Source organism: Neolamprologus brichardi, chromosome 20 (assembly GCF_056152115.1).
Source record: "Neolamprologus brichardi isolate AB-2024 chromosome 20, ASM5615211v1, whole genome shotgun sequence".
Taxonomy (NCBI): Eukaryota; Metazoa; Chordata; class Actinopteri; order Cichliformes; family Cichlidae; genus Neolamprologus; species Neolamprologus brichardi.
In genome coordinates this window covers 31,014,093-31,036,007 of record NC_142123.1, presented here as the reverse complement: position 1 = coordinate 31,036,007, position 21,915 = coordinate 31,014,093, and the positions used below count along the sequence as shown (strand labels likewise).

Below are 21,915 nucleotides of genomic sequence, written 5' to 3'. Positions count from 1 at the left end.
CTATTTTGAGTGCGTGAGACTGCAGTAGGTTTGGTCTTGGTCGCTGCTGGTGGGATCGAGGCTCTGGTAGATTGAATCGTCACATCTGGAGACTGGACAAAAATTTTCATAGAGGGCAATCTGGGGAAAAAAGAAAGCAAAATAAATTATTTAAATAATATTCAAATAAAAAAAAGAAAAGAAAAAATAGAAAATAACACAGGTGGCTGTAGTTCAGGAGACAGAGCAGGTCTAACAATTGGAAGATTGGTGGTTCAATCCCTGGCTGCTCCAGTCTGCTTGACACATATCCCTTGCCAAAGCTGATGGTTTGAGTAGAAAAGCACTAAAAACTATAAAAAAAAAATTATAACAGCTGTAAGGCAGCTTTTAAGAGATACTAAGGAATCGTGTGTCTGCGGTTGCACAAAAAAGATTAATGTTAATGGGCCAATGCTACCACCTACTGTCTCAAATGTCACATTGGCTAGGAATTGCAAAGGACTGTGGGTAATCTTCAGAGTAACAGGGGATTCACGCAGAGGTATGTGCTTGTGTGTCATGGACATAAATATGAATGCAATTAGAAGTTCATCTGGCTGTGTTAAATAATAGCTTTTGTTCATTCCAGTCTCTCCACCACCGTGGGTAAGACCAAAGAGCTGTCAAAGGATGTCAGGAATAACACGGCAGACCTGAACACAGCTGGAATGGCTACAAGACCATCAGCAAGAAGCTTGGTGAGAAGTTCACCACTGTTGGTGCAATTGGTGCACTGTTGGAAATGGAAGCGATATAAAATGACCATCAATCATTCTCAGTGCAACCATCCTCATGGGGATAATAACTAGAAAGCTAGTGTATCAGCCCAAAACGTCACAGGAGTTTGTTAATAAACTGAAGGCTATTGGGATCAACTGGGAGTGGGGCAAAATTCATCCTGATACGTGTTTATAATTTATGTAATTTGTAGGGTTTTTTTCTAGATTTTTGGTTGATTGTTTCTCTCCAATAAACTGAAACCATAAAATCACTTTAGAGACTGTTCATTTCTTTGGAAGTGAACAAACCTACAAATTTAACACGGGTTTAAATAATTTGCACTTTAGCTAGATAATTCTGATGTGATGCCATCTTTTCCCACAGAGATCACTCCATCCATTTAGAGACATAACCATTCTTGACATACTGCAATTACAGGGGATTGTGAGTAATGGATGATTCATGTAGTGAGCTTACCCTCTGTCCTCGAGAGATTAAATTATTTTTTGTTATCCTTTGTCATAAATGTAGATGCTGTATAAATGGGGTGTTCCTCCAAACTTGACCTGCCTCTTATCATTCATTCATATGCCTCTGAGGGATTGTTAATGTTCAAACTACACAAAGACATCTGATACATTCTTGGTATAAATCACCAATTAGGAAATTGAATTTGAATGTTAATTGTGGAAAACCATTTGTTCCATTGGGTGAGAGAACATCTGTATTTACTAAATAAAAAGCAAAAGCCTGACTTTTTCTGAGCTACAAATTCACACTGTGCTTTGTTTTGTTACAGAGTAATAGTAAAGCAAATACAGACGAGTCACCTCAGTCTGGTTGTGGTCTGAGTTTCTCCTTCTGTCCAAATCTAGGAAAAAGACAAAAATTGATATTTTACATCATTAGATTAAATTAAGTGTGAGTGAAGTTGGTGTCTATCCTGTTGGATAGAAGGTCTGAAGATAAATAATTTGAATAACTGTTAAAGGTACAGATAGTGGTAGAAGTTTACTCACCAACAGAGGTCTTGGTCCTTCTTTTGTAGATCAACATCAGAACAGAAAGCAGCATTAGTACTACCATGACCACAATTATAACAACCAAAAGCAGGGAGAAATCTGGGTGAGAGCCTGGATGAGAGAGAGGAAAAAAAGAAAAAAAGAAATAATCTAAACTGTGAACCAGTCTTTGTTTATATGACATGCATAATAATAATAGCATTAATACTTTAAATGTGAAATGTCTTCTTCCCAATGAACAATTACATACATTTCAGTAGTTGTGGTAAAAACTATTACTCAAATCCATAAATTGCCTGCTGCCAAATCCACGAAGTGACAGCTAAGTCGATCCCCAGCTACATATTCAGGCCTGCATCTTTCATCTTCTGTTATATTGGTTTGGCGGCTTATAATAAGAGTTATTGGTAACTGATAGTAATTCATTGAAATTTCAGTTAAGCAACAAAAAAAGACTTTAATTTGGTATATTTCTTATTTTCATTGTAATATCAGGACACTGACCCTCTTAAGTTTAAATACTCTGTGTGTATTTATAGTAAACACTGTCTGTGAAGGTTCTCAGTCATCCAGGTTTGGAAAGAAAAGCGTCTGGACTTCTTTAAGTTGCTTGAAGACATTTCACCTCTCATCCGAGAAGCTTCTTCAGTTCTAAGGTCAAATGGTGGAGAGTCCCAGATTTAAACCCAGTGGGAGTTAATCCAGTTTTGATATCTCTTCCCAGATGTCTTAACGCCCACTCACATCCTGGGCCATCTGACCTCAGGAAATCACATGATAGGGTGGGGCCAGGTTTCACAATGAACTCTCCCGAAACTCTGGCTGATTGTGACCCACACCCAGTTTCACACCTCGGCTCAGGCGATTAAAGGATCATCAGGGGTTCCTTTGTCCCTCTGTGGGGGGGAAACTCCCACTTGGTTTAAATCTGGGCCTCTCCACTATTTGACCTTAGAACTGAAGGAGCTTCTCAGATGAGAGCTGAAACGTCTTCAAGCAACTTAAAGAAGTCCAGACGCTTTTCTTTCCAAGCTCCTTAGACTATAGTAAACACTATTTGCATATTACTATAAGGTGTTAGTAATTTATGCATGGGTCCTGTTAGCAGTATACTCAATTTGTACTTTAAGTTGCATAGTCTTGATTTTTCAATACATGCTTTCTTTTCACATAATACAGTAAGGTCTCATCTACATCAGTATGAATACTTGGCCAATAGGCTACACCCATAACAGGCAGGGCTCCAACAATTCGTTGACTATAAAAATACGTTGATGTTAAATTTTATTGTTTATGCGTCATATTTTAAAACCACCTGTGTTTTTGTAACTGTAATACATTACAGGAAGCTACGGGGCAGTATCACCCCTCGTCTGCCAAGACTGTACTCAATACTAATGAAGAAGAACGTAGCACGACCAGGAGGACAGAAGAAATTGGAAAAAGACATTTTAAAAAAAATGTTAAAGTGTTTCATAGAAAACAAAGTTAAATGCAGACTGTACAAAGTGGAGCTTTCCTTCCACGGCGGCACTACAGTGCACGGCAGCTCCTGTGACATCTACTCTGAATAGATCAGTTTTAGAGAGTGCGTTGGATTGATACCTTGTTTATGTTAATGTCTGTACGGTAATGGTTATCCTAATGTTTCTACAGTAATGTTTATCTTAGCTTACCTGTTGGAAACATCTCATAGATGATGCTTGCTGAGAAAACACAATTTCAGTTTTGTTAGCTAATGAGAGAAACGTGACAGTAAACTATTAAACAGGAGTAGCCTCACTACCAGTCAGTCTGGACACACCTTATTTAGTGTTTTTTCTTTTTTTACGTAACCATTTACATTGTAGATTCTCACTGAAGGCATTAAAACTATGAATGAACACATAGGGAATTATGTAGTAAATAAAAAAGTGTCAAATAACTCAAGACATGTTTAATATTTTAGATTCTTCAAAATAGCCACCCTGTGCGTTGATTACTGCTTTGCACACTTTTGACATTCTCTCCATGAGCTTCATTGAGTCTTGAAGGAGTTCCCAGAGATGCTGAGCACTTGTTGGTCCTTTTGCCTTCACTCTGCGGTCCATCTCATCCCAAACCATCTTGATTGGGTTTAGGTCAGGTGACTGTGGAGACCAGGCCATCTGGCGCAGCACTCCATCACTCTCCTTCTTTAACACAGTCTGGAAGTGTGTTTGGGGTCATTTTCATGCTGGAACTCTGTGTGGCATTCATCTGGGCTCTAAACTGAGGTGCTGTTAACTTGTGATTTCTGAGGCTGGTGACTCAGATGACTCTTGACTCTTTGTCATCCTTTCCTGGGGCGGTCCTCACGTGAGTCAGTTTTGTCATAGTGCTTGGTTTTTGAGACTGCACTTGTGGACACATTTAAAGTTTAACCTTCAGTACTGATGGACTGTCGTTTCTCTTTACTTGGCTGATTGGTTCTTGCCATAATATGGATTCTAACAGTTGTCAAATAGGGCTTCAGCTCTGTACCAACTTGACTTCTGCACAACACAACTGATGGGTTCAAACACATTAAGAAGGCAAGAAATTCCACAAATAACCCTGACAAGGAAGTGAAACCCATTTCAGGTGACTACATCATGAAGCTCATTGAGAGAAGACCAAGAGAGAAACTATAATATACAACCAAATTTGTGATTAGTCTTTTTCAAATTCTGTTTTGTTCCGTCTTACTAGTATTAAGCACATGCATATGAATGAATTTGTCCTGAAAAGAGGCTCATGCACCTCTCAGACTCATTATAGAGAGCGTCTTTAGAGTGATTATTAGCTGCTGGGGACGTCATCTCAAAAGAGTGTCCATTATTGTCGACTCGTCATATTCTAAAAGCACATAAATGGATTTTTTATCTGCAATAACAGGAACAGGAAGTTACAGGGCAGTATCGCCCGTGTCATCTGCAACGACTGCACTCAATACTAGCAAAGAAGAATGTAATGCAACCAGGAGGATGGAAGAAAATGGAACAAGAGATTTTAAAAATGTGAAAGCATTTCACAGAAAACAAAGCTGAATCCGACCACTGCAATCGTGAATTCATGAACTGAAACTTTGGAAGCTTGTTATTTTGGACAGGAAAATAAAATCTTATATAATTTGAAGCTTTATTTGAATTTACAAAAAATGATTTCCTATTTGCACAATATTTTTTGTTTAAATACTAGCACTAATTTGTATTACTTAATACATTTTTTATGCATTTCATTTTTATTCTAACTGACCTATTGAGCAATGTTAAAAATACATTTGATTATTTTCAAATTCATATGTTTCTGGGGTCATTATTTTAATTATGCTGTGGAACGAGTTGAGATAACCTGGCGATATTCACAGGTGGGCAGACTTGAGCAGGTGAGGTACTGGAGTCTTGAACAGGAGGTTTCCCCACAGGAAGTGGAAATAAGAGTTATTGAAAATATCATTGATTAATTGACTAAATAAAGAAAAATTAGATTTAATTAGATTAAAAATATAGACATTTCCAATAATTCATGATGAAAAGACAAAATATTTTATGTTAAAATCATGTGGTTATAATACCGTAAAATTCAAAAATGTAATATTTCTATAATTGTTAGTGATTGCAAACCTCTCGACTAAACATACCATAGACAGACCATAAAACAGAGACCTCCAGCTGCACAAATTTACCTTCACAGATGACACCAGCATCCTCATGGTGGCTGCAGTTGTGGGATCCAAACCCTGAGTGATGGCACTCAGAGAGCTGTGTTTCGCTGCCTGAGCATGTGACATTGTCCAACCAGATGTGTCTTTTACCCTGTTCAAATTCTGCATTTGTTGGTATGGAGAGGAGCCTGCCACAGCCCAATTGTCTACACACCACCTGCGCTTCCTCTGGGCTCCAGGCATCATCACACACCACCCCCCACTGTCCACCGTGGAAGATCTCCACCCTGCCAGAGCAGGAGTCATTACCTCCATTAACCAGGCGGACCTCCCCCTCAACTGCTGTGCTGTTATCCACTGCTGTTGTAACATTGATATGGACCCGATAGGGTGACGAGACCTTTGGTGTTGGAGCAGGTGTGGTGAAAGGAACTCCAGGATCTGTTATGTTCACCTCTGTTTACAATAAATAAAGAGATAGTACTGCGTTGGTGTTGAAATCATTTTTGTTATAAACAGCAGAATTTAAGGACAAGGTAGAAAAAATTATTTTTTACAGTGCAATCTTATTTAAAGCAGAACATTACCTGCACAGTATGCAAGCTGGCATGTGGCTGGCTTCACAAGTTTGTAAACATAGTAGTTTCCATAGCAGTGTTTGACATGGATGGTGTGTGACTCAAATTGGCAGCAGTTGCCTTTCCAAGAACTGCACACAGTGCGAGTTAGAATTTCACCCGACTGTGTGGGATGAGGTTGTGTTATCCACAGTGGAGCATGAGTTCCACACCTGTTGGGGTCGAGACACCTCTCTGGAATATGAGCACCAGATTCCCCCAGAAACAGGCGATACCAACCTTGCCAGTCAATGTTTTTATCACAGTGTAGGACCTGAATATCTGTGTTATTCGTTGAACGCCAGTCATCATTCAGTACACTGTAGTTATGACAGGGGTCAACACACTGGGAATTACTGCAGTCCATCCCTGAAAGACAAAGGCTTTTTACTGCAAGGCAAATTCACCCATATTCATACAGCACTTTATTCTGTGCTTCAAGCACTTTTCTAGCATACGCACTGGGGGTTGCACGGCATAAACGTGTTAACGAGCTAATCGCACCAACACGTTGACGGCGTGCAGCCGTCTCACAGGGCGATTCCCGTTAACTCGCTAACGAAGATTTGCTGCCTTAATGCAGTTATAGCGTTAACGTCATTTTAACGAGATTAACGCTGACAGCACTAATTTATATTAAATATCCTCCTATTGTCAAGGAGTGCAGTGTGGCAGGCAGGAGTAGGACCCAAAATGCAGGCGCTCAGACTCAAGGTGTTAACTTAAAGTCACAGCTTTATTGGCTGGCAGGAAAAAACATACAAACTAAACTGGGAAACAACAAACTAAAACACACAGGGAGATCCACACAGCAAGAGGGACGACACGACACTGACTCAGAGAAACACAGGGTTTAAATACACTGGGAAGTAACGAGGGGAATGAGACACAGAAGGAGGGCACAGCTGGGAGAAATCAGGACTGACGAGACAAGGAAAGCAGGACGCATTCACATAAGACACGGACCTTCAAAGTAAAACAGGAAGTACGACATAGAGACGCGAACTTGACACGGTGGAGGCAGCAACTAAGAAACACAGAGACAAACCATAAGGTAGAGGACTCTAAGAACCGAAAGACACAGAGGGAAACTCAAACATGCAGACACAGACTTACACAGAACAGAGGGTACACAGAAACATGAAGGGCAAGGGATCGAAACTAGAAACCACAGAATAACTCACACAAGTACAATAATACAAAAAGCACAAAGAACTAAACATGCTGGGTCAGGGGACCCAGGACCCTGACACCTATGCTTCTTAGTTTGTTTGTTTCTTTCATTAGTTATCCCAGAGCTTTAGATTTAATTCCTTTTAAGTTTTATTATTTATCGTATCTTCTATCTAAAATATCTTCTGGGTTCTGTTCTTTTCTTGTATTTGCTTGACACTATTCTCCTTAGTGTCTCTGTGTTATATGGGTTTTTTCAGTGTATATCTTTTTCTTTTTTAGTTTGGTAGTCTTCTATCTCTTGTGCTCTATATTTACTTTTTCTTCCTTAGTCCCCTGTTCCCTGATAATTCCACTTGTGTTCCCACCTGCTTATTCGTTTCCCTCATTAGGCATTAATATACACTATATTCCCAAAAGTATTCACTCACCCATCCAAATCATTGAATTCAGGTGTCCCATTGCCACAGACATAAAATTAAGCACCCAGGCAAACAGACTGCTGCTACAAACATTTGTGAAAGTAAGGGTCACTCTCAGGAGCTCAGTGAATTCCAGTATGGTATCGTGAAAGGATGCCACCTGTGCCACAAATCCAATCATGAAATTTCTTTACTACTAAATTTTCCACAGTCAACTGTTAGTGTTAGTATAACAAACAGGAAGCTATCAGGAGCGACAGCAACTCAGCCACAAAGTGAAAGGCCAGAGTAAAATCACAGAGTGGGATCAGCAGATGCTGAGGTGCATAGTGCCCAGAGCTTGCCAACTTTCTGTTCAGTCATTGGCTACAGACCGCCAAACTTCACGTGGCCTTCAGATTAGCTCAAGAACAGTGTACACAGAGCTTCATGGAATGGGTTTTCCATGATCACCAAGCACAATGCACAGCGTCAGAGGACTCTAGAGCATTAACGTGATCTCTGGAGTGACAAATCACACTTTGTCATTTGGTAATCCAATGAGTCTTAAGAGACGCACACGAGCATTCTCCTTCAAGGGATTACAAATCTGCATTCGCTTGTGATGTTTTCACTTACCTGTATGGATGGAACTTTCTGCGTTGGCGAGACCAATGGTTCCATGCAGGCCTGTGAAAATGATAAACATTATAGACTCACTATATTCCTGTAAAATACAGCAATATGTTTTATGTTCGTTAAATCCAAAAGAGATGAACTTCCTGATTCTTCCTGACATGTACACAAACCATCTGCTGAGGAAGATTTAATTAAGATCCGGCAAGAGAGAAAATGGATTTAATTTATTGGTCTGGGATGACATCTTAATTTCCTTTTAGTGTGTTTCTTTGTCAAATGACATTTTTTAAACTGTTGGTTAGCACTTCAAGTTCTAAGTTTAACACTTGAGCGATGTTGTTCCCCTTTGTGTTGATAAAGATGCATGCAAAAAAAGATTGTTGCTTTGTAAACATTTTCTAAACGGAAGAAAGAGGAACCAATTTTCTGGGTAGTTTTGAAAATTATGGTATCATTTAACTGCTTATAAATATCTTAGCCGAGGTCTCTTTTAAGACTCTTTTCTCTGGTTTGTTATGAAGAAACAGTCCAGTTTGAGTGGTTGTACAAGTTAGACTGCACTTTTTGAAATAGTATGGAAGAAAGACCTCTTCATATATTATAAAGATTATTTCTAGGGAGCAAAGTGGGAGGAAACTAACAAAAATAAGCTGCAAACCGTGGTTGTGCTAAAAGATGCTTGTGTAGGTTTATATTAAGGAGTTGACGTGTTTTCAGTAAACTGCAGTGTAAGTGTATTTTTGAATCTGAACAATATGGTAGAACAACATGCTTAACCACAGGAGATAGATGGAAACTGTTCAACAATGAGCAAAATTTACCAATTAACTCAAATAAAAAAAGAAAACAAACAGAAAATCAGAGAAATAGGAAGATTTACTCACTGAGGAAGATGAAGCAGCTCAAAGTGTGACCAACTTTCATATTTAATGCTCCCTCTTTTCCGTCTTCACTTGCAAACCAGAAACTTCTATCTTCTCTCAGCAATGTAGTTCTGCCTTCAAATGCATCACACTCTGTTCTGCACCCCCTCAGTGCAAGAGCTGACCACAGGCTTGGAGGTCCTAGTAGTCAGGGACTGTTTAGGGTTTGGAACAGATTGTGTAATTATAACAATATGTAATTTATGACCTTGCAAGAATTGCACAAAATCCCAGTCTCATTACATACTCCGATGCAGGAGACAGAACCAACAGTATGGGTCCATTTTCAGAAGTGTCCATAAAGAAATACACACTAAATTATCACAAACTATCACAGAGTTGAAATGGCCACCTCTTAAACACTCACCTCTTAGCCAAGTGGATTCACCTGCTGTGTGGATTGGTGAATTCAGCCAGCTGTGCAAAGCAACAGAAAATTTATTGGTTTTGCAAAAATTAATAGCATGCCTAAAAGAAAAAAGCAGAAGCTTTAACAGTTTCTTAGTTGCTGTCTCCACCGTGTCAAGTTCGCGTCTCTATGTCGTACTGTATGATGACATACAGTAAATACACCCCGTAACAGTAAGTGAGCCTGGACGGAAGCAGAAGTTTTGTGTTTAAAGTGTTTAAGATATGCTAATTATGTATAAAAAGGAAGTGAACCATGCATTTGTGGTGTGCGAAGTTTCGAGGGACATCTTGTTTCCCTTTTCTCTGACAAAATAAGTTATAGAAACACCTGGAAATGCCTTTTACCCAGTTTGCTGGTGTTTAAACAGCTATTCATTATCTTTGTATTGTACAATGTTTAGTTTTTACTCTACTAAATTAACCTTTACTGTTCAGTTTTTATTCAGATTGTGTTGAGTTGACAAATGCACAATAGACTGAACTTAAACAGTAACAACAAAGAGATAAAAACACTAAATGCTCTATCATCAGTTGTACAGAGGAACCAAAAGTGAAGATAACTGAAAACTGCCTTTATTTGAGGCTTACAGCAATCCTAACACTCCCCCCCCCCCCCCCCCCCAACAAGTTACAGACACAAAAAAAAGAAAAAAAAGGAAACCTGGAGCAAGAACAGGTGAATGGACATGAATGAGCCTTCCTAATGAAACAATATTCTAAAGTCATGCTGACTTATAAAAAGGAGAAGGGTAAATTTTGTCCATGTACATCAGGGGTGTCAAACTCCAGGCCTCGAGGGCCGGTGTCCTGCAGGTTTTAGATCTCACCCAGGGTCAACACACCTGAATCAAATGATTAGTTCATTAACAGGCTTCTGGAGAACTTCAAGACATGTTGAGGAGGTAATTTAGCCATTTAAATCAGCTGTCTTGGATCAAGGACACATCTAAAACCTGCAGGAACCGGCCCTCGAGGCCTGGAGTTCGACACCTGTGATGTACATGGACAAAAGGGATACTTTTTCTGCTTATTTCATGTTACAGGACAGGCAAAATAAAAAAAGAAAAAAGAAAGAAAAGAAATTCTTTGATGATTGTTATTCCTGGGTTTGTTTATCTTGTCTTTAGCTTGTCCTGATCCCACGTTTCACATCTAGTCAGCCTTGTCTCTGTGTTCCCTGTGTTACCCTCTGAGTCTGTTATGTTGTTGTGTGAAGCTCTGACTGTCTGTGCGTATGTGTCGTATTTCCTGTTTTACTGTGACAGTGTTGTGTGCTATGTCAGTGTGTCTACTTTTGCTTCCCTTTGTCGCTGTAAGTTGATTCTGTTCATCTGGACGTAGCGTTTTGTGGGAGAAACGTTTCGTCACTCATCCAAGTGACTTCTTCAGTCTCAGCTGACTGCAGGTTTCCCCAATCTTATAAACAGTACATTTGCATAATGACTGAAACCAGCCCACTGAGGGAACAATGGGCTGGGAGGTCAGTTCCTTAATCATAATTATGCAAATTCTCATAACCACTGACACTATGTTACTCTGTTTGTGTCGGGGGCAGTGTTGGGGAAGTTACTTTAAAAAAGTATTTAATTACTAATTACTTAGTCAATATTGTGTTTAAAATACTTATTTAATTACTGTGTCATTAAAGTAACTTAATTACTAAATAAGTAATTTAACTAAATACTTCTTAAAATCCCTATAAACCTTGAGTGGGCAAACAATAGAAATTAAACTCTTTAAATAATAAATAAATTTTTTTAAAGACGGAGACTCTACAGTACGCAGAGGTAGTATCTCTTCCACAATGTAGCCGGCAATCATTTTTTAAGCTCACCTTCAGACGCTTTCTGTGCTGCTGAAGTAAAATCAAGTTTTGCCTGCTTAGCAGGAGTTGCCGCGGTGTTATCCATGGATGATGAACAAGGATCACTCAGAAGTGTTCGTCTGTGCTCTCGTGTCAGCCGCTTCAGTAGATTACTGCTATTAACAGCAGCCGATAGTTTTTTCTCCCCAGGACATAGCTTACATATTAGTGTAATATTCTTGTCTGCTTGTTTCAGAAAAGGGAAGAGACGGGAATATGTCCATTTTAAAAAAACAGCCACTCGCTTCAGCCGAGTCCGACATCTTCCGCTTTAGAATACGACTATGCAGCAAACTGGCGCAAAATGACGTGCACCTGCACTGCAACGATGTTAAAGAGGCAGAGTTTACTTCTACGTTTAGAAGACAAATTATTGAAATTAAATAGTGATATTCAGCGAGTTTAATTATTTTACAATGTAACGCAAGTACATTGTAAGTAACTGTAATTAAAATACCTAAAAATTAACAGTAATTAGTTACTCTACTTTTTCAGTGGAAAAGTAATTTAATTACAGTAACGCGTTACTTAGTAACACATTGTACCCAACACTGGTCGGGGGACTCTATCCTTGGGGTGGACCAATTTTTGGCGGAGCGTGTTTTGGGGTTAAAAAGCCACAGAGACGCGGCGTTTAGAAAAAATGCGTCTCAACTGTTCCGATACTCCTGACACATATGGGATCACTGCAGGTTTTCGCTTGGGCAGCGGTTGTCCTTCTCTCCTGGGTCGGCTGGAGCTTTCTTTAGGTGTCTTTCCAGCTTTGACAAAAGTCCAGCTGGGATAACCACATTTACTCAGGGCCTTCTTCATGTGCTGTTCTTCTGCCTCCCTGGCCGCTGTGTCATTGGGGATGGTGTTTGCTCTGTGTTGTAGCGTTGAGCATGCAGCGTACTCAACCTCTGGGCGACCACTATGGTTACAATGCAAGTCCACAAATCACCTGGGATGAGGCAACTGATCCTGGTGGTGCAGGTTTGCAGTTAATCACCATCTAATTTATAAACACAGACAGATTGCCATCATATCGTAATCACCTGGGATCAGTTTGCATGAAGAGCACAGCCCTATTGCTGCATCAAATAGTGACACAAAACTGTGAGTTACCAAGAGGTTTGTGACAGGTAGTTTACTAAAAATATATAGTTGATATATAGTTACAATGACCATATCTCCGCTGTAGACTGCTCCACTATCTTCCTCTCCCTCAGGAACAGAAATCAGCTGAGGAGGAGTTCACAGGACAAAAAAAAGCCTGTTTGATTTGTTTTCTTTCAACTCAACCTTTATGGATACAACTGGGGAAAAAAACAATAATTTAACACAAAGTATAAGACAAATAATGCCATAATTGTAACTCTAATGTAATGACTGAATTGGGTTGGTAACATGTTACATTACATGTTACAAAACAGATGTTTTCAGCAGCACTGAATTATTTTATTATTAATTACTATTAATAATAATAATTCAGTGTCCAACCTGTATGGCTAATTGAACCATGTACATTGATTTTGGCTTTTTTACATTTTTGAATATTAATGCAATTAATACAATATTTCTTATTTTACTTAGACAGATGTCTGCCCGGGATCCTAAAGTGGGAGCTCACAAAGAGCTAGTGTTTCCTCTTAATTGGCTGGATATGCCTGACATACACTGCTTCAAGCCCTCAGTGGGAGTTATTCGTAGCCTTCGGCATGAATGCATGGTTGGGCTGGAGGATCACCCCTTTCCTGTCCGGCAACCACCTGCAGCAATGCCTGTGGACCTATGGAGCATGGAGTTCACTAATCTTTTTGGTAGATATTATACCCAGCAAGAAGGCAATTTCAGGGACAGACATTTCAGGTCAGTGTCCTCAAGCTGTTTGAAAGATGGCACTGAGGACAAGGTCCAGGTACCAAGGGGTAGCCAGGGCACAGATATGTGAATTGTAAGTTGCTGGGCAACCCTCAGGAACCATCTTTCATGCCCGTCTCCTAGAGGCATAGAGAGGGATGCCATATGTTTATGAGACATTCGGGCTGCCGTACTCACACGGGGCAAAGACAGCCATAACATAGAAACCAGAAGACAACACACAAACACACACACTGGGTTTCCCATGTCTCAACGGGTAAGACACGAAGCATCCCCACACCACTGCTCTTATTGTTTATCTTATGGTGTGAATGAGATGCTTGATGTTACATGTTATGAACTGGGAAGCCTGAGAGTGAAACTTGTGAGAACAAGCTGGGTTCCTCTAGCAGGCCAGTGAAGCTTTTGCTTGCTGAGCTAACACGTTAGCCACAGCCAGGTCCTGCTGGCTGTGTAAACCTGCAAAACCGTGGGCAATACGCCAGGGGATACGACCGGCTGTAGGACCCTAGACGTGCAACAGTGCTACTGTGCAACCCTCAAGACCGTGAGACAAGGTGCCAGCAACTAGTCTCACTGTAGCTTATAAGCTTTTAATAATCTAATCATTTTTTTTTCATAACAGAGACAGGCTCCCAACCACGAAGGTAAACAGACACACCCTGCCTCCTAAACCACACAGTGTGCCACACAAAGTACATGCATGCAACCAAGTGGAAATCAAACAATCACCAATTTGATCTCTCTCTAGAGAGCTAGTGTCAGGGTTCCTGGGTTGGTGACCCAGTGTTTTCAGTTTTCCCACATCAATGTTTTCACTTCCTGTTTTTTCCCCATGTCAGCTTGTCTCTCATGTCATTAGTCAGATTATGTTCAGCTCAGCCGCTTTGCTCTTCCTGGTGTGTAAACAGAATCCAGCTTCACAATAAAATGTGCCAGCGTCATCATTACTGCTGCCAACGGTTTTTATGTTTAAAACTGAGGCTGCGTCTGCTTAATGTTGTCAGACTGTTTATTCATACGCTGCTCCTAAATACATTTGTATTGCAGGTCTGTTTTTCATAGCAAATGTGGGTGAAACACTTGCATTTACATAGTTTAACACATCGGTGCACCACAGAGCCGCGCATCACACAAGGCATTGAAGAAAATACATTTTGTCAAGAATTTTTTTAAATGAAGTTATTTAATTGATGAGTCGTTGCAGCCATAGTTGAAAGTTATGTCCAATTTTTTGGGTGGTCTTTGGCATTCTTCAGTACATTCTGTGCAGTTGACCCAGAGCAAATCATATAAGATGCATGTTAGAGAACGTAACACCACAAATGTGTGAAGAAAGAGTAAAAGATTAAGTATCAATTTATTTCTAATGTTCTCTTTTCAGCACTCCATTCAGCATCTGCTGAAACTGTCACTAGAGATCAACTAATCCCGCCTAATATTTATTTATTGCCTGTAAGGACTGCAGTTCCATCATAAACATGAAGCTTAAATTGTGCTCCAATCTGCATATTTACATTTTGCGAACTGAAATCGGCTGTTTTGCTTTGTAATAACAGCTTACATAAGATGTGCAGGAGATGACATTGCTGCTTGTATGCAAATTCAATTCAATTCATCTCAATTTCAAGTAATAGCCCAAGAAAAAAAATGGTGAACAAAATACAGAAATTCTCAAAGATTATGTAAAAAATGGGCTTTAATATAAACTTCACTGTTTTTCTTATTATTTGATAATCATTAGTCATTGAATCATCAGTCAATCATCATTGTGTGAACTACTTTATTAACTTTGATCATTGATTATTGTTCATGTATTTTTTTCCTTTGCACTAAAATGGAACTTTTCTTCATGTGCAAAGTTGTGTGAAGTTAGTACCAACTACTTTTAAGTAGTTATCAACTACAGGCTAACTTTCTATAAACTCCTCAGCTAAATACAAAGGTGGACTATCCAATGGACTATGATCAGGTTGCTACAAATCAGTTATGCCTGTTGATCCACTATGAAATGCATTATTTCAGCAGTTGCTTGTTTCCCTGACTAATAAAAATCACAATGGCATGATCAATGGAGGAAAGTTTGTATTACCAGTTGGTCTGAACAAACTACAACTATCATAGCAATAAGCCTAATAATAGTAATAACATTACTACTGATGGTTTCCAACAGTAGAATACAGAGGAGGTGAGGCGTCTTTGGTGTGGTTGGCTGTGCTGAAATGTACATGAGGCGTGGAGTACAAAACATCTGCATGGCCACAGGGGGCGCTGTTGGTGGCAGCAATCTTACTCAAGTTCTCTTCACTCTGGAAGATACAAATCAGTCTTTAGAAACTATTTTCTAAACAAATTAAATTGTACAGATACACAAAGATTCCAATTTATATAGCACAAATTCACATTTCTTTTTTTCACAGTTTACATCATTTAAAAAAGGGGGTTACACCCAGCTGTGCCTTGTTAGTAAAAAAAAAAAAAAAAAAAAGGGGGGGGGGGGTAAGAAAAAGAAAAAGAAGAAAAGAAAAAGAAAATAGGTAGAAATCACAGAAATAGATACTATGATGATGCAAAAACAAATTGCAGCAACACAAAGTGCTTCTTATGAAATCATCCTGAATCCTTGACTGTAAGAGGACCATGATCTTTATATTGATGGATGATTCCACAGTTCCCACTACCTGATAAAATCCAAAAATGCTCTGGCATGAAACCTGAAGAATCAAGTACTTACTTTGTTCTGAGGACAGGTGACAAGGCTGTAGTCATCTATGCTTTCAACTCTGTTTCCTTGGGGGCATTTGGCAGTGGTGTAAATTGAAAATACTCCTTCAGGAGGTAAATTGCTCAATCTGTCCCCCTCTCTGATCTCTTCATACAACTGACTGGCCTGGAGGACAAAAAAAGTTAATTGAAATCAAATGAAGCTAAAATCAAGTTCAGGTGTCTTGTAATTCCTAAAACTCACCGTTGTAATGTCAGGGGACTCTGTTTCCACAGGAGGCCCTGAAGAACAAGCAAAAAGTAAACATCTGTCTTTCATATGCTGCTCCAATGCTGTTTAAAAAAACCTAAGAGAACACTTTAAAAACACATCAGATGTCAATTAATCTCATTTGGCAAATGCCAGTCAGGCTCCACGGTGCCAGGTAATGAACAGAGGGCCCACTAAAGTACATTGGCAACTCAGGCCACCCTCATGAAGTCTATTTCTGATTATTTAGTCAGAGACCTTCACACTAGTACACCTTTTGGAGGTCATTTTGCACAAAGTAGCAAATACCAGCCCTGCTGATGTTGCTGAGTTGGACGATCTATGCAACCTGTGTAAGGTCCAGGTATCACCTCATTCTACCAGTAGTGACACTGACATTAGTCAAAAATACAAAAGAAAAAAGATGGGGAAGGTAAAATTGTCAGTGGTCTCCAGTTGTAAAACGATTCTTGTTTTGGGGGGGTTGCCTCATTGTTGTCATCAATTCATTAACACCAAAGGAGCTGAACGATTATTATCCTGATTACATTTTTTCATTCATTATTCTAATAAGAAACTGCAAAGATTACTGACTTCACAACTGTCGGGAGTTCAATAACTTGCTGTGACTAGTCACGGTTCTGAATCCTAAATGAACATCTGGTCGTGTGGTTAAAAATAGAGTTGCATTCACTGCCACAGCAAAGTCACAAGCAATGAAGCTGCCAAATCTGGCTGCACCTCAGATGTTGTGTTTATGACTTTAACTTTAAACACTCATCAAAAATCCAGTTTTTCGATCCCCTTTTACTGTAATCATGAAGTGATGATAAAACTTTCTGGTTTCTTTGGCCATTCAAAGCTATATATATATTTTTTACTTTGACTCAATCTTAGATCTCTAAATGTTTGTTCAACAACATAGTGTATAACAGTATCATCATTAGGAGTCTAAGAATATAAGGTGTTAAACAGAAACTTTATGGTAAATATGGCAGAGCGATGATACTGTTATGCAACTTGCGACCCTTTTTTTAAAGTGAGAAAGTTGCCATAAGTCGCCCTCATAAGCCTCAAGCTTTGATTAGGGAGCTGGGGGAGGAATCAGGGTTCATGATGCGGAAGCACTTTTAAGAATTACCAGCCACATATATTAATACATTTTTGCAAGGCAGCTTGTTTAAGGTTGGCGATAGACATCAATACCGTGTTTTCTGAAGTGATGAAGACACTGTCTTATGTGCATGTTTACTTTAGGCTCACCTTTAGGTTTACTGGCCCTCCTCTTCTTGCAGAAAATCAGCAAAGCCACTGGTAAGACAGTGATCAGAATAAGAGCCACCACAGGCAGCGTACCTGCAGTAACTTACCACAAGATATTTGTTTTAGTCAAACAGTGTAAATATATGGCCTAAAGGCTTTACTCACTTTTCAGAAAAACTGCATACATATATATATATATATATATATATATATATATAATGTACCTAAATTTGGAAGAGATGTCTGTGTTTGTTTGGAGGTTGAAGAGGAGGCTGGTGAAGGTGTGGTGCCTCCTGAAATGGAATTTAAACTCTGTGATGTTGGGGTCTTTGGTGATGTTGTCACTGTTGCTGTTGTCATGGAGGCTGATGAGAAAAATGTTGAAACTGGCGAAGGTTGCACAGTAGACTTTGGTTTTGAGGTCACTGAAGCTGTGAAAATGAAACATCCACAATCACAACAATACTACTCAAAGAAGTTTGTATGTGTTCATGCGAGAAACAGTTTGGGGTTGTTCTGTGTTTTACAGAAGAATTTATAAAACCAATTTTGTCTAAATATTATGAGTCACTTGAAAGAAAATAATTCTTCATGTCTTCACAAACATGACATTTAGTCAACTCACCGTCTGTGACAACAATCTCAGATTCTTCATTTGAATCAAATGGCAAAATTCTGTCCAAACAGCATCTGTACATTCCAGAGTCAGATCTTCTCAGCTGTGTGATGCTCACATTCAGAACTGTCTTATGTAATGGATAAAATCCTGCTTTATATTTAATGCTGTATCTGCCATTCTGCGCTGAGTCATCAGTTGTGTCAATGAGAATGTTTCCTTCTTCACATTTTCCCGTACAGAAGAGTCTCCTTCTTCCAGGTAAAGAAAATGTGCATTTAACTGTGATGCTTCCACCCTCCATTTCTGTATAGATGGGAGTTTCTGCATTAACAAAACCAGAGTATCCTGCATCCTGCAGTCCTGCTGAAAATACAATAAATCACTAGTTACTTTCTTCTCATAAAATTTTGCAGCCTAATAAGATCTATTAAAATGAAAGAAGACAAATCTTCACTTTAACACAACTTTTCAAATAAAGTCAGCGTTTTCAGTATGTTTAACTTATGTTTTAGTTATTTGAATTTGCAAACCATGGACTTCCTGGTTTTTGTTGGCATCTACACAAACCTTTTGCTGAGGAAGACTCAGAGTTACAAATTTAATGATAAACAATTCTAATTAATTGAAACAGTGGGAACCGGTTCTTGTTGAGAACCGGTTCCCACTGTTTCAATTAATTGGAATTGTTTATCATTTTTGCAAACGATTCCCTTATCAATTCCAGTCGCCTCAACGTCACCACGTTGCAGAGCCTCATTTACCTGGCAGGAAACACGGCGCCTAAGCGGCTCAAACGCTCAAAAGATTGACTGCACTTTACGAGAACAGATGACAACGGGGCAACTTGCAAAGTAGATATTTCTTTTAAGGGAGGAAACACTACGAATATGCAAAAGCATTTGCTCACAAAACACGTGATAACCTTAAATCAATGTTTTAAAATTACTCTTACTAAGCTTTCTGGGTCACAAAATAAACTTTTAACATATTTTCAGGCGAGAAAGTAGCTGTGTAAACTTCAAATACCTGCTCAAAAGTTTGGCTACACTTTACGAGAACAGATGACAACAGGGCAACTTGCAAAGTAGATATTTCCTTTAAGGGAGGAAACACTACGAATATGCAAATTTACAAACTTGCAACAAATATAGACAAATGACTTTGAGTTTCATTTATTTATGACGACATCTTAATCTGCTTTTTGGATGTTTACAGGTTAAAATTGTCTTTTTTGTTGCTTAACATCCAAAGCTTTCAGGTTGTCAACACTTGTTCTCTAATGTTTTGCTTCACAAAAGATGAGAATGGTACAGCAAACAAGGAACCAACTCTGAGTACCTTTCGAAAATGATGGTAACATTTAACTGCTTTACCTATCATTTCAAGGGTTTCTTGTCTTTGTAAAGCAGTTTTTAGTTCTTCACAGGTTTAGTTGTACTTCCAGTGAACTGCATGTTTGACTAACTCTTTCCAACTCTGCGTTTAACCACGGAAACCAATAACATGTAAGAGGCAGATGAAAATGAAAAAATGCTGAGACAGTTTATCGCTACAACTGCTCAACAAGAAGCTTAAACTTACTGATCAACTAGAAATAAAAAGGAAACAAAGACAAATAATACTGAGAATAACAAAATTAAAGAAATATTAATAAATTGACCCACCAAGAAAGATGAAACAGACCAAAGCACGGAAGACTTTCATACTGAGGTTCTGAGGCATACTGATATTCAGATGGCTTCTCTTCTGTTTTCACTTTCAAACGAGGAAGTTTTCACTTCTCTTTTATGATGTGGTCCCTTCTTCAAACAAATCTCACACACACATGCATACACACACACGCACACACACATACACTTTTGGTAAAGTTGTTAGTGAACAGCTGCTTATTTACAGAGTCATAGACCCAATGGAATTACAACTGTGTGAACTCCAAGTAACTGGCTCTGGTAGGTTGAGCGTTGATGTTTAAAGAACAATTCATATGACAGTAGACTTCAAACCAAGTAGTTCTATGTGCATTTTTATTTGCCTTTCCTATTTGAAAATTGTCAGTTAAACTCTCAACATCACAAAAGTACCAGATGAATAATGAAGGCGTCATGGCCTTGAACACAGTTCAAGGTACAACTACATAACAATAAGACAGAGGTCGGGAGAGTTGAAACAGAAATTTCCCATCGCCGTATATTTATTTTGAATCATTCCATCATTCCATCAAGACCCTACCATAACACAGAGAAAACCCCAACAACCAGACGACGCACCTATGAGGAACCACTTGGCAATAGTGGGAAGGGAAAATTTCCGTTTTACTAGGTAGAAACCTCCACAAACAGAACCAGGCTCAAGCAGGGGCAGCCATCAGCCATGGCCGACTGGGAGTGAGGGGAGGAAGACAGGACAAGAGACACAATGTGGAAAAGAGCCAAAAATTAATAATAACAAATGAATAAATACAGAGTGGTGCATAAAAACAAAGAGTGAAAAAAAGATCAATGAAGAAGAAAGATGCAGTTGTCATACTTTAAAATGGAGCTGGTTTCTGTCTACACATAAATGACGAGGAGCAAAGAGGAGAGAGAAGCCATTACCGAAGAGTTGAGGTCAGCTGTCTGTGCGTGTGCATGTGTGTGTGTACACAAGGTAGCCCAGGAGATAGAGCTCCGGGCTCCAATCTGCATGCCTAAGTATCCTCGAGCAACATACTTAAACCCAAGGTGCATTCATTAGAGTGTGCAAATTTTAGATAGAAAGCATTTGGTTGTAGGAAAAGGTGCATGTATGAATGGCTGAATGAGGCTTCTTACACAGAGCGCTTGAATGCTCAAGTAAAGAAGGAAAGTGCAATATAAAAACCAGTCCATTTACACACATAGACAGTCAAATCTGAACATGAATATGAAAAATACCATCTGCTTTGTGGAAGCAGCCATGTTCAAACCTGTAGAAAAGAAGAAAGTTGACAAATGTTTGTACACCACTATTTTTACTTAGTAATTCTGAAAACGTCATACTAACAAACATAGCTTACAAAAAAACCTCCAATAGCCCAAATACAATACAGATTACTATCTAAGACCAGATAGATCTAAACAAAGGAGTGAGTACGGATGGGAATCGAAAACCGGTTCTTGTTGAGAACCGGTTCCCACTGTCTCAATTAATTGGAATTGTTTATCATTTTTGCAAACGATTCCCTTATCAATTCCAGTCGCCTCGACGTCACCACGTTGCAGAGCCTCATTTACCTGGTAGGAAACACGGCGCTTAAGTGGCTCAAACGCTCAAAAGTTTGGCTACACTTTACGAGAACAGATGACAACAGGGCAACTTGCAAAGTAGATATTTCCTTTAAGGGAGGAAACACTACAAATATGCAAAAGCATTTGCTCACAAAACACGTGATGACCTTAAATGAATGTTTTAAAATTACTCTTACTAAGCTTTCTGGGTCACAAAATAAACTTTTAACATATTTTCAGGCGAGAAAGTAGCTGTGTAAACTTCAAATACCTGCTCAATTTATCAAGACATCTCATATTTGCAAAAGTGCTCCAACCTTTTCAGAGACGTCTCTTACCCACCAGCTCCAGCTGACTGGGAGGTCAAGACTCACTAGAGTCGGTGAGAACAGTGGACATTTTAAGACCTCCGCGGTCTTTCGCTCGTCAGGGTAAACATGATATATAAGTCACTTAGATAACTTAAAAATGTTATTGTTTGGCTTTTTTCAGTGTT

General features: G+C 39.1%; 2 protein-coding genes across 2 annotated transcripts; both read right to left on the bottom strand.

The window, feature by feature from the left end:
• On the bottom strand, nt 1-9,181 carry LOC148097029 (uncharacterized). The gene is made up of 7 exons (XM_087834270.1): nt 9,142-9,181; nt 8,258-8,308; nt 6,015-6,413; nt 5,449-5,883; nt 1,761-1,874; nt 1,572-1,612; nt 1-120 (listed from the first exon to the last, which is right to left on the bottom strand). Exons 1-7 carry the CDS (start codon nt 9,179-9,181, stop codon nt 1-3), a joined length of 1,200 nt encoding a protein of 399 aa, XP_087690396.1.
• Nucleotides 9,182-15,465: 6,284 nt separating this feature from the next.
• LOC148097028 (uncharacterized) lies at nt 15,466-19,896 on the bottom strand. The gene is made up of 7 exons (XM_087834275.1): nt 19,839-19,896; nt 18,181-18,537; nt 17,780-17,986; nt 17,556-17,657; nt 16,287-16,324; nt 16,053-16,208; nt 15,466-15,627 (listed from the first exon to the last, which is right to left on the bottom strand). Exons 1-7 carry the CDS (start codon nt 19,894-19,896, stop codon nt 15,472-15,474), a joined length of 1,074 nt encoding a protein of 357 aa, XP_087690401.1. The 3' UTR covers nt 15,466-15,471.
• Nucleotides 19,897-21,915: the final 2,019 nt, after the last annotated feature.

Excerpts from the sequence above, each read along its gene's own strand:
- LOC148097029 (XM_087834270.1), bottom strand. The coding sequence starts at position 9,181 with ATGAAAGTTGGTCACACTTTGAGCTGCTTCATCTTCCTCA. Across the intron at positions 8,309-9,141 it reads GAGCTGCTTCATCTTCCTCA|GCCTGCATGGAACCATTGGT; the intron begins GTGAGTAAATCT and ends TCATTTTCACAG. Across the intron at positions 5,884-6,014 it reads CCAGCTTGCATACTGTGCAG|AGGTGAACATAACAGATCCT; the intron begins GTAATGTTCTGC and ends TATTGTAAACAG.
- LOC148097028 (XM_087834275.1), bottom strand. The coding sequence starts at position 19,896 with ATGCCTCAGAACCTCAGTATGAAAGTCTTCCGTGCTTTGGTCTGTTTC. Across the intron at positions 18,538-19,838 it reads GGTCTGTTTCATCTTTCTTG|CAGGACTGCAGGATGCAGGA; the intron begins GTGGGTCAATTT and ends TTGTATTTTCAG. Across the intron at positions 17,987-18,180 it reads TGAGATTGTTGTCACAGACG|CTTCAGTGACCTCAAAACCA; the intron begins GTGAGTTGACTA and ends TCATTTTCACAG.